The sequence below is a fragment of the Martes martes genome, assembly GCF_963455335.1.
Source record: "Martes martes genome assembly, chromosome: 10".
Taxonomy (NCBI): domain Eukaryota; kingdom Metazoa; phylum Chordata; class Mammalia; order Carnivora; family Mustelidae; genus Martes; species Martes martes.
The window spans coordinates 11,741,801-11,751,097 of record NC_137898.1 but is presented as its reverse complement, the minus strand read 5'-3'; the positions used below and the strand labels follow the sequence as shown (position 1 = coordinate 11,751,097).

At 39.7% G+C, this 9,297-nt stretch overlaps 1 protein-coding gene across 1 annotated transcript; it reads right to left on the bottom strand.

Moving 5' to 3' along the window:
* Window positions 1-1,565: 1,565 nt before the first annotated feature.
* LOC308351107 (olfactory receptor 5AN1) lies at window positions 1,566-2,504 on the bottom strand (the record flags this gene model as incomplete). Its single annotated transcript, XM_080816588.1, has 1 exon — window positions 1,566-2,504. One exon carries the CDS (start codon window positions 2,502-2,504, stop codon window positions 1,566-1,568), a length of 939 nt encoding a protein of 312 aa, XP_080672714.1.
* Window positions 2,505-9,297: the final 6,793 nt, after the last annotated feature.

Below are 9,297 nucleotides of genomic sequence, written 5' to 3'. Positions count from 1 at the left end.
GATTTTGGCCATTCTAACTGGTGTAAGGTGGTATCTCAATGTGGTTTCAATTTGAATCTCCCTGATGGCTAGTGATGATGAACACTTTTTCATGTGTCTGATAGCCATTTGTATGTCTTTATTGGAGAAGTGTCTGTGACATTTAGTTTCTATCATTTGGTTAAAGACTGAGCAATCTAGCTAGTCAACAGTGTTGGGACACATCTTGTTCCTCTTTTTAACCAGACCTCTAGGACCAAATGTTTTGTTTTCTCCCTCAGACGACATAAACTAGCCAGAGTTGAGAATCTGCATATCCCACTATTTCCTCTCCTATCCCTTGAGGCTTCCTAGAATATAACAGTATTAGAGCAACTTTGACCATCTACTCCATCCACTGAATCACCCATACAACCATAAATTTCTAGGAGATAAATACTGAACACACACAAGAAAAAATGCATACTAGTTTTCCATATCTGTTCCTAGTCTCTGCAAATATTGCACATTCAGTAACTATATTATTACAACAAATTCTCACACAAATCTCCTTACACCAAATTTGAACAGATACTTAAAATACCAGAAACAAGTTGGTAGTTTGATCCCATTGGCTATGTCAACCAAGGGCAAATTTCCAGATTTAATGGAGAAGAAAAAGAGGTTTGTGTCCCACAATATCAGAAATTGCTATTAGTTGAGACAAGATGGCGGGGAAGTAGGAGGATGCGCCATTTCAACCTGTACCCTAAAGTGAGCTGATTACCTACCAAAGAACTCGATCACCCATGAAATCAGCCTGAGATCAGAAATTGCTATTAGTTGACATGAATTTTGTACATCATCTCCCATCAGAAATCCACATTGGACATGAGACACACTAATTAAAACATCAAAATTATAAGTAAATAGTACTGACATTCTTCATTCTATTCTTCTTTATGATCCAAATTGCCTCCTGGTTCCTTAGATTATAGCTGATGGAGACTGAGATGTGACCAAAAACTTACCAGGTGATTAGTCCTGAAAGAGCCCTTAACAAACATTAGCCCCCTCAGATTGCTCTTCCCAGGAGACACAACCAGGCCAGTTGCATAGCTTTGTTTCTGTTCAAAGGCACTTCCCCTCTCTTGATTTATTCTCATTATGGTCAGAAATACAGAACAGACATTGATCACCCTCTTGTCTGGATTATGCTGCATCAAAATATTTAGGAGACAATGTCTCTACACTTCTGGGGACCTCTATCAGGTATCCCTCTTTTACAGTCAGAGGTCTGAGATAGAACAGGGCTCAATCCTTGAAGAAAAAGAAGTAGGAAGTTTCTAAACATTAACATTTTACAAATACTTGCAGACAATTAATAAATGATGAGGCCACTCCTCATGCAGCATGAAAGTATGAACCTCCAAGACTTAAATGTACTGTGCTTGTGTGGAATCAAGTCAGCTGTCAGTCCATTTGGCATATTATGTGTATTGAATTAACCTTTCTTTATCCAAAGGCGGTATGAATTTTGTTAAAGTCCATTCCTGTTCATGTTACTAGGGGTTAAGTTTTCTGAGAGGACAAATCTGGACAGAACCTTAGCAGGACCATCTCTTCTTTTGTAACCTCATCAAGGCATCTTTGATTTCCTTGTTCCTCAGACTGTAAATCAAGGGATTCAACATCGGAATGACCACAGTGTAGAATACTGATGCAAATCTGTCAAAACTGGAGGAACTGCCAGAGCTGGAACTCAAATAGACAAACATACCAGAGGTATAGAAGAGGGAAACTGCTGTCAGATGAGAAGCACACGTGTTGAAAGCCTTGGACCTGCCTTTGGCTGAAGTGATCTTCATGATGGACATAACAATATAGCCATAGGATATCATGACAATGAGGGCATTTATTATCCCAAAGAACATTGTTAATATAGCAATCAACAGTTGCACAAAGAAAGTGTCAGTGCAGGACAGGATTATCAGTTGGGGCATGTCACAGAAGAAGTGCTTGATGACATTAGGCCCACAAAAGTGGAGCTGAAACATGGTACACAACTGGGATATAGAAGCAGAGAGTCCAGCCAAATAGGATCCCAGCACCATCCGAATACAGAGGGTAGGTGACATGATGGATGAATAGAGAAGTGGATTGCAAATGGCACTATATCGGTCATAAGCCATGGCTGTCATGAGACAAGACTCACTCAGTCCCATGGTTGAAAAGACAAAGTACTGAACAGCACAACCCACAAAGGTGATGGTCTGCTGCTCTTGGAAAAAGTTGGAGAGCATCTTGGGAGCTATAGAGGTCACATAGCAGATATCTATGAACGACAGATTACTGAGGAAGAAGTACATGGGTGTGTGGAGGTGAGAGTCCATCCTTATTAAGATGATGAGGCACAGGTTCCAAGTCAGAGTCAAAACGTAGATCAGCAGGAATACAACAAAGAGCACTGCTAGGATTCTGGGAAAATCAGAGAATCCCAAAAGGATGAAATAGGTGATCCGTGTAATATTTCCTCCCCCAATCATTGGCTTGCTGCTTCTAAAATCAGGAAAGAGAGAAGAGAAAGCACTGCTGACTCAGGTGAGAAGACAGTATTACACTTCCCATATGTGCTATTTTTTCCCTTCACTGAGTGCTGGGAAAAACCAACGTCTCACTGTCCTGGTGAAAAGACCCAGAGCTTCCCTATGACCCTGCAATTGCACTACTGGGTATTTACCCCAAAGATACAGATGGAGTGAAAAGAAGGGCCATCTGTACCCCAATGTTTATAGCAGCAATGGCCACGGTCGCCAAACTGTGGAAAGAACCAAGATGCCCTTCAACGGATGAATGGATAAGGAAGATGTGGTCCATATACACTATGGAGTATTATGCCTCCATCAGGAAGGATGAATACCCAGCTTTTGTATCCACATGGATGGAACTGGAAGAGATTATGCTAAGTGAAATAAGTCAAGCAGAGAGAGTCAAGTATCATATGGTTTCACTTATTTGTGGAACATAACAAATAACATGGAGGACAAGGTAGATGGAGAGGAGAAGAGAGTTGAGGGAAATTGGAAGGAGAGATGAACCATGAGAGACTATGGACTCTGAAAGACAACCTGAGGGTTTTGAAGGGGCGGGGGGTGGGAGGTTGGGGGAACCAGGTGGTGGGTCTTAGGGAGGGCACGTATTGCATGGAGCACTGGGTGTCGTGCAAAAACAATGAATACTGTTACGTTGAAAATAAAAAAAAAAAAAAGAAAGAAAAGACCCAGATTTTCATCTCAAATTATCAAGAAGTGTGATTTTAAAACAACCTGAGGTGGGGCGCCTGGGTGGCTCAGTGGGTTAAGCCTCTGCCTTCGGCTCCGGTCATGATCCCAGCATCCTGGGATCGAGCCCCACATTGGGCTCTCTGCTCATCGGGGAGCCTGCTTCCTCCTCTCTCTCTGCCTGCCTCTCTGCCTACTTGTGATCTGTCTGTCAAATAAGTAAATAAAAAATTAAAAAAAAATAAAACAACCTGAGGGTTTTGAAGGGGCGGGGGTGGGAGGTTGGGGGAACCAGGTTGTGGGTATTAGGGAGGGCATGGATTGCATGGAGCACTGGGTGTGGTGAAAAAACAATGAATACTGTTATGCTGAAAAGAAATAAAAAATTTTAAAAAAAGGAAAGAAATAAAAAAAAAGTGCTTTCAACTAATATTATATTTGGCTAATAGAATTGAAATTTTAAAAAGAAAAAAGTGCTTCAGATTCTTAATTATTTCATGAAGTCTCATGAAAATTAAAGAGATATGTTTGAATTTGACTGAGAACTGAAATAATATAAATGCTGCGATTATTACAGAGATCATTAATTAAAAGTTTTTTTAAAACCTCAGATAATTCATTATATAACCACTGCTTTACAAGAACATAAGTAGAATCACTCTAGATTAAAACTGAGATAGCTCTTCAGGCCCACATGGCCATCTAGATAAAGTTTTGAAATTTACTCTTTTATCCTAACAAAAAGTCATTTAGCCTCTTTGCAATAATTTCACAAAATTTTATATGAATGCAGTCAGTGTATCATCCTTTAGCTGGCCTAGAAAACTATATCATAACTTATAACTCTGATAATATTTTCTTGAGGCACAGTATATGTAACCAATAAATTTATGGAACAAGTCTTCTTAGGGAATTCTTTGTACTAAGTATATCAAAGGGAAGGTAGTATAGCTCACTACTGACCCCAACATTTTTTCAGTTTTAGGGTACTTTACTACTTGAGAAATAGCATGAGAACAAATTGAGAACATTAAAGTTTCAGACTTTGGAGTTTTGTCTGATATCCTCTCACTTTATGAGCTTGTCCCAGTAGCTTAAACACACAAGACTGATTTAATCAAAATGAAGTGAGAACATTAAGAGCCCCTGGACTATGAAATTACTAGGACAGTTACAAGAAAATTCATGGAGATGCTCAGCACACAATTCTGTACAGAGAAATAGTTCAATAGGTGTTGGCTATTATTATCATGGATTGCTTACAGATAACCATGAATGACAGCTGTACCCATGGTTAGGAACATCAACAGTGCTATAGTTGTATGGGTTAGTCTGAGGAACTTCCTGAGGCATCACTGACCTTGTGGACAGTGAGAATCATTACCTCTAGGCAGATGTAGATTCAGACCTCATGTAGAAACAAATCAAACCATCCAGAGCCATGAAGACACAAAGCACATAAACCATTTTCTATTTAATTTACTTGAGTTTGAGTATGCTTGGTTAACTGACAACCAGCATCAGACAATGATGGACCTGATGCAGAGGAAAAGTTACTTTTAAGGGTTTATATATCTTAATAGCTTTTGTTCCTGTAAATAATATGTTCCTGTAACACTGGCTTTTACCTACTGGATGTATCATGCTTAGCAAGTTATTGACCCCTCTGTGCTTCAGTTGCCTCACCTATAAACAGAGCTAAGAGTACTTGCCACTTCAGAGGGTTGCTGCAAAGACTGATTGACATAAAGCACTTAAAACAGTAAGGGCTCAATAAATGTTGGGAACTATCATCCCCATTATCATTCCTCTCTGTGAAGGAAAAATAAAGTAAGCTAATACTGAAATATCAAGAAGTTCTTCACATAAATTATTTTCTAAATTAAATGGTCTCTAAGCCAAGACTCAAAAATACTGTTAGTCAATGACTGTATTTATTTCTGTCTGGTATTACTCTGTTATCTCCCAGGCAGCTGGAGTGTAAAAGGCTGATGCTGCTTTTCATGGGCCACCACCACCAGGCACTCTGAGCTGATGAAACTCCATACAGTGCACGGTCTAGTGGACATGTTTCACTATTACCGATAAGCACCTTGTATACAAATATTTGTGTTACTGTACAAATACATGGTGAACAAATTGTGCTTTCACCCACTTTTGGAAGCAAAACTAAAATTATCTTATTTCATTTCAATTATGCTTTTGTGAACTTGGAAGTCTTTCCTTTGACTCCTAAAGTGTGGCCAATATAACTTCTCCACAATTTTATCCAAGATGAGTTGGAGTCAATGAAAATATTCTGAAAACATAAACTCTCATGCACAACATCCCCCAATACACCAACATAATCAATCAATTCGGGGAAAAGAAGTCAGGTTTCTGATCAATCACTTGCAGTAAAGCTCTTTGCTTTTTTTAAAAATTAATTTTATTTTTTCAGTGTTCCAAAATTCATTGTTTATTTACCACAACCATTGCTCCATGCAATACATGCCCTCCTTAATACCCACCACCAGGTTGACCCATGCCCCTCAACCACTTCCTTTTAAAACCCTCAGTTTGTTTCTCAGAATGCACAGTCTCTCATGGTTCATCTCTCCCTCCAGTTTCCCCCAATTCACTTTTCTTTTCATCCTCCTAATGTCCTCCATGTTATTCCTTATGCTCCACAAGTAAATGAAACCATATGATAATTGACTTTCTCTGATTGACTTATTTCACTCAGAATAATCTTCTCTAGTCCCATACATGTTGATATAAAAGTTGGATATTCATCCTTTCTGATGACTGAGTACTATTCCATTGTAGATATGGACCACATCTTCTTTATCCATTCATCTCTTGAAGGGCATCTCAGCTGTTTCCGCAGTTGGGCAATTGTGGACATTGCTGCTATGTACAGGGTATTGGGGGTACATATAGCCATCTTTTCATTACCTCTGTACCTTTGTATCTAGTAGTACAATCAGGGTCATAGGGTAGTTCTCCTTTTAATTTTTTGAGGAATCTGCACACAGTTTTCCAAAGTGGCTGCACCAACTTGCATTCCCACCAACAGTGTAAGAGGGTTCCCCTTTCTCCACATCCTCTCCAATACTTATTGTTTCCTGTATTGTTAATCTTGGCCATTCTAACTGGTGTAGGGTGGTTTCTCAATATGATTTTGATTTGAATTTCCCTGATGGCAAATGATGATAAGCATTTTTTATGTGTCTGCTAGCCATCTGTATGAGTTCTTTGGAGAAGTGTCTGTTCATGTTTTCTGCCCATTTTTTAAACACTTGGAAGCTAAAGACCATCCTGCTCAAGAATGTTCGGATCAACCAGGAAATCAAGGAAGAACTTAAACAATTCCTGGAAACCAATGACAATGAGGACACATCAGTCCAAAACCTATGGGATACAGCAAAGGCAGTCCTAAGGGGGAAATACATAGCCATCCAAGCCTTCCTCAAAAAAATGGGCAGAAGATATGAACAGACACTTCTCCAATGAAGACATACAAATGGCTACCAGACACATGAAAAAATGTTCATCATCACTAGCCATCAGGGAGATTCAAATCAAAACCACATTGAGATACCACCTTACACCAGTTAGAACGGCCAAAATTAGCAAGACAGGAAGCAACGTGTGTTGGAGAGGATGTGGAGAAAGGGGAACCCTCTTACACTGTTGGTGGGAATGCAAACTGGTGCAGCCACTTTGGAGAACAGTGTGGAGATTCCTCAGGAAATTAAAAATAGAGCTTCCCTATGACCCTGCAATTGCACTGCTGGGTATTTACCCCAAAGATACAGATGGAGTGAAAAGAAGGGCCATCTGTACCCCAATACTTATAGCAGCAATGGCCACGGTCGCCAAACTGTGGAAAGAACCAAGATGCCCTTCAATGGATGAATGGATAAGGAAGATGTGGTCCATATACACTATGGAGTATTATGCCTCCATCAGAAAGGACGAATACCCAACTTTTGTAGCAACATGGACAGGACTGGAAGAGATTATGCTGAGTGAAATAAGTCAAACAGAGAGAGTTAAGTATCATATGGTTTCCCTTATTGGTGGAGCATAACAAATAATATAGAGGACAAGGGGAGATGGAGAGGAGAAGGGAGTTGAGGGAAATTGGAAGGGGAGGTGAACCATGAGAGACTATGGACTCTGAAAGACAACCTGAGGGCTTTGAAGGGGCGGGGGGTGGGAGGGTGGAGGAACCAGGTGGTGGATATTGGGGAGGGCACAGATTGCATGGAGCACTGGGTGTGGTGAGAAAACAATGAATACTGTTACGCTGAAAATAAATTAAAAATTTAATTTAAAAAAATACGTAAAAATGAAAAAAAAATCAAAATATCCAAAGTACAGCAACTCTCTTTACACCTTAAGGAACTGGAAAATCAATAACAAATTAAGCCAACCCCATGCACTAGAAGAGAAATAATTAAGAGCAGAGCAGAGATCAATGAGAGATAGAAACTAGAGATACAGTATAACATGTCAACAAAACTAGAAGCTGGTTCTTTGAAAGAATTAATAACAATGATAAAACAATGGCCAAACTAATCCAAGAGAAAAGAGAGAGGACCCAAATTAATAAAATTATGATTGAAAGGGAAGAGATCATGACTAATGCCAAGGAAATAGAAACAATCATCAGAAATTATTATCAACAGTTATATCCCAATAAGTTAAGCAACCTAGAAGAAATGGATGCATTCCTGGAAATCTATAAATTTACATATCTGAAAAAGGAAGAAATTGACAACATGAATAGACCAATATCTAGTAATGAGATTGAAGCAGGGGTCAAAAAACTCCCAAAGAGGAGCCTGAGTGGTTCATTGGGTTAAGCCTCTGCCTTCAGCTCAGGTCATGATCTCAGGGTCCTAGGATCAAGTCCTGTACCAGGCTCTTTGCTCAGCAGGGAGCCTGCTTCCCCTCACCCCTACCCGCCTGCCACTCTGCCTACTTGTGATCTCTGTCTGTCAGATAAATAAATAAAATCTTAAAAAAAAACCAAACTCCCGAAAAACAAGAGTCCAGGACCTGACAGAGTCCCTGGGGAATTCTACCAAACATTCAATGAAGAAATAATACTTATTCTCCTGAAGCTGTTTCCAAACATAGAAACAGAAGGAAAACATCCAGACTCTATGAAGCCAGGACTACCTTGATCCCCAAACCAGAAAAAGACCCCATCAAAAAGGAGAGTTTCAGACCAATATCCCTGATGAATATGAATGCCAAGATTCCCAACAAGATCCTAGTTAATAAGATCCAACAGTACATTAAAAAGATTAGCTCTTCACTTTCTCATCACATTCTGGTGACAGAGGCAGCCAGAGGTAAAGGTATTTCATGTGACTCATCATTCCCAAAAAGGTAAGGAATTGTGGATTGTTCTACTCATTCATGACAAAATGTATCTTCTTAAACTTTGGTAAGCTATAGGAAAGGGGGCAAATTCACTTTTTGGTTAAGACTATGGACTCTGAAAAACCACCTGAAGGTTTTGAAGGGGTGGGGGGTGGGAGGTTGGGGGAACCAGGTGGTGGGTATTAGGGAGGGCACGGATTGCATGGAGCACTGGGTGTGGTGAAAAAACAATGAATACTGTTATGCTGAAAAGAAATAAAAAATTAAAAAAAAAAGTTTTTGCATGTGTCCACCATTTCCCAAAACAAGTTAAAGAAACAGTGACTGGTGTAAATATTAATTGGAAGGGAATGGAACCAGTGTTCATGTTTTAGAGGCAGAAAGTTACCCCCCCCCATATAGAATCTAGAAAAACCTCAAGGCAACTGTTTCTGAAAATGATGAATCATAATTTTAGACAGGACTCTTGAAAGCAGCTAGGAGGAAGAGATTCCTTACATGCAGAGGAAGGCCCATCAGAATAACATCAGATCTGTCCACAGAAACCTGGCAAGCCAGAAAGGGCTGGCAAGATGTATTCAGGGCACTAAATGAAAAGAACATGCAGCCAAGAATACTTTATGCAGCAAGACTGACATTCAGAATGGATGGAGAGATAAAGAGCTTCCAATACCAGCAA